The sequence below is a fragment of the Dipteris shenzhenensis genome, chromosome 29 (genome assembly GCF_047967505.1).
Source record: "Dipteris shenzhenensis isolate YYH24624 ecotype China chromosome 29, Dip_SZ_1.0, whole genome shotgun sequence".
Classification (NCBI taxonomy): Eukaryota; Viridiplantae; Streptophyta; class Polypodiopsida; order Gleicheniales; family Dipteridaceae; genus Dipteris; species Dipteris shenzhenensis.
In genome coordinates this window covers 1,501,961-1,504,450 of record NC_141624.1, presented here as the reverse complement: position 1 = coordinate 1,504,450, position 2,490 = coordinate 1,501,961, and the positions used below count along the sequence as shown (strand labels likewise).

Below are 2,490 nucleotides of genomic sequence, written 5' to 3'. Positions count from 1 at the left end.
AGGGCTTCCCAAAAGAACTTGCAAACCTAGCATAGTCATGCTATGGGGCAAGCCCTCCAATGGTGCGTACATGGACTAATTTTCACACATAAAAAGTAAGCACATGGACTTAGGAGAGATGATCCTTAGTCATGCTATAGGCCAAGTCCTCTAATGGAAGAAAATTCACGAGGTTACTCATTTTTCTTAGGTTAGAGATGAAAGAAGTGTCTTCCCCCACGAAAGGTAGCGCATTTTCATCCTCTAACTTTACACGAGAACAAAGTGCATAAAGCCAAAGAATCATTCTCTCTTTTTATTTATACTTTGAGCACTACCTGAATCATTCCCCCTTTTTATTTATACTTTGAGCAATGAGCACTACAACATTCTTCAATGGGAAATAATAATTCTCTCTTTTTATTTTTACTTTGGAGCTTCTCGAGCGAGAGCGGCTAACGATCCGACTTCCTTGATGAAGAAAAGACAAGTTAGTGTCCGCCAGAGAGAGTCTGTTCGAAAGCCGGAAGAGCCAGCGACACGGACTCAGCTGAGGACGAAAGCACAACTTAGTGCTTACTAGAGAGAGGCTGGAAGTGCCAGCGACACGGGAGAAGAGAGAGCGCCTTGGAGGGAGAGGGAACTGGCTTACTGCCCAAAAAAGCCATTTCTTCGTGTTTGGGCAAAGTGCATTTCTCTGCGAGTACGCTAAGGAATACTACAGAGCGAGAGAGGCTGATCAACAGGCACCCATTTCACAATGACAAATCGTGTCGCTTCTTGCTGCTTGGTCTTGCTCCTCCTCGCCATCCTCCTTCCCGCCATCGTCCTCGGCTCTGATCCCGACCCCCTGCAAGATTTGTGCGTGGGTGACTTAGCTTCCGCCTTGTACCCCAATGGCATGCTTTGCAAGGATGCATCCATGATTGAGCCCCAAGACTTCGTCTTCACGGGATTGCGTAAGGCCGGCAACACCAGTGCTAGTTCTACCGGGATCGCCCGCACCGTGGCTTCCGCTCTGCAGTTTCCTGGTCTCAACACGCTCGGGATGTCGATCGTGAGGGTGGATTTCGAGCCCCGGGGGGTGAACCCTCCACATCTGCATCCTCGAGGTACTGAGATCGCCCTCGTGCATGAAGGAACCTTCTATTCGGGGTTCATTACCACGGACAATCGCTTGTTCGCGCAGATACTCCAGAAGGGGGATGTGATGGTGTTTCCGAGAGGCCTAGTTCACTTCCAGCGCAATGTAGGCAACGTGCCTGGAGTCCTGTTTGGATCGTTGGACAGCCAGAATCCCGGGACGGTCGTGCTCCCAGACGCTCTCTTCGGGTCGCAGATCGAGGACGAGGTGCTCCGCAAGGCGTTCCAGATGAGCGAGGAGGAGATCAGACGTCTGAAGGCCAAATTTCAACCCAAGTCCTCGCCATCGCCATGATCACACTCACAGGCTCCATCGCCATGACCGAGTTCGGTCGGCATTTCGAAAAGACTTCGGTTTCCTTCGCAGGATTCACAGTCAAACGTTATCTCTGCATTTTGATATTCTAGTTAACAAGGGCTTGTGTTTTAGAAATATTTCGAGTTCAACGTACACGAAGATTATGGCCTTATTCATGCTCCATCGTGTCGGACCAAATATCATTTTGCTTGTTTTTAGTTTGTTAGAGGAAGTTCGCGCGGAATGCCTGAGTCGTTCCCACCAGCCGCTCCGTTGGATGCGCTCCTCCAAGGCTTAGTGGTTTGAGCATTGGCCTTCCAATCCTCAAGTCATGGGTTCCAATCTTGAAGGTTGGGCTTGGTGTCCTAGCTTTTTGATGGGTGCGTTTGTTCATAGCTGTGGTTCTTGTGCCGAGGCGGTGTGCACCCTGATAGGACCATGGGTGGGTGAGTGTGGTTGGGGGTATGAGAAAAAAGAGAGGAAGGTTCGCTACTATCATTAAGAGTTCTGTTTAGCTGTGGTTCCTGTGCCCACTAGTCCAAGGAGGTGTGCCCCCAAATAGGACCACAGGTGGGTGTGAGTGGAAAAAAAAAAGAGAGGAAGGTTCACTAATATCATTAAGAGTTATGTTTTAAATAAGCCCCTTAGAACCATCATTAATTAATACCCTGCCACAAGAAAGACACAAATGAGAAAGCTTGTGTCTTTGAAGTTGTCGTCTTTTGTGGACTCTATCTCTATTGAGCAACTAATTATTTTGATTTAAAGATTTCTTCACCTAGCAATCTTCATTTTTAGGTACATAAGCTCTTAATTGCCTTGTCGGATCGATGAAGATTTGGAGGATGCTTCATTCCCCCTCCATTGAAAGGTTGGGATCCTTTCAGAGCTTATCTTAAAATGGTCGATACTAAAATCAACTTAACACACATTATTCAACATTTCGAGACTTTCTTACTTTGTTTGGACTTTTTTCCAAATGATCACCCCCACTCAATATCTACTTGCTAAACTTTGAAATTGGGTGATTTGCAATACTACATGGATCAATCCACACAAATATGGCCTAA

General features: G+C 47.0%; 1 protein-coding gene across 1 annotated transcript; it reads left to right on the top strand.

Moving 5' to 3' along the window:
- Positions 1–425: 425 nt before the first annotated feature.
- On the top strand, positions 426–1,574 carry LOC147882293 (putative germin-like protein subfamily 2 member 5). Its single transcript, XM_087400989.1, has one exon. It carries the CDS (start codon positions 740–742, stop codon positions 1,415–1,417), a length of 678 nt encoding a protein of 225 aa, XP_087257115.1. The 5' UTR covers positions 426–739; the 3' UTR covers positions 1,418–1,574.
- The last annotated feature ends 916 nt before the right edge of the window (positions 1,575–2,490 follow it).

What these genes read in the sequence shown, in the direction of transcription:
- LOC147882293 (XM_087400989.1), top strand. Translation starts at nt 740, where the DNA reads ATGACAAATCGTGTCGCTTCTTGCTGCTTGGTCTTGCTCCTCCTCGCC.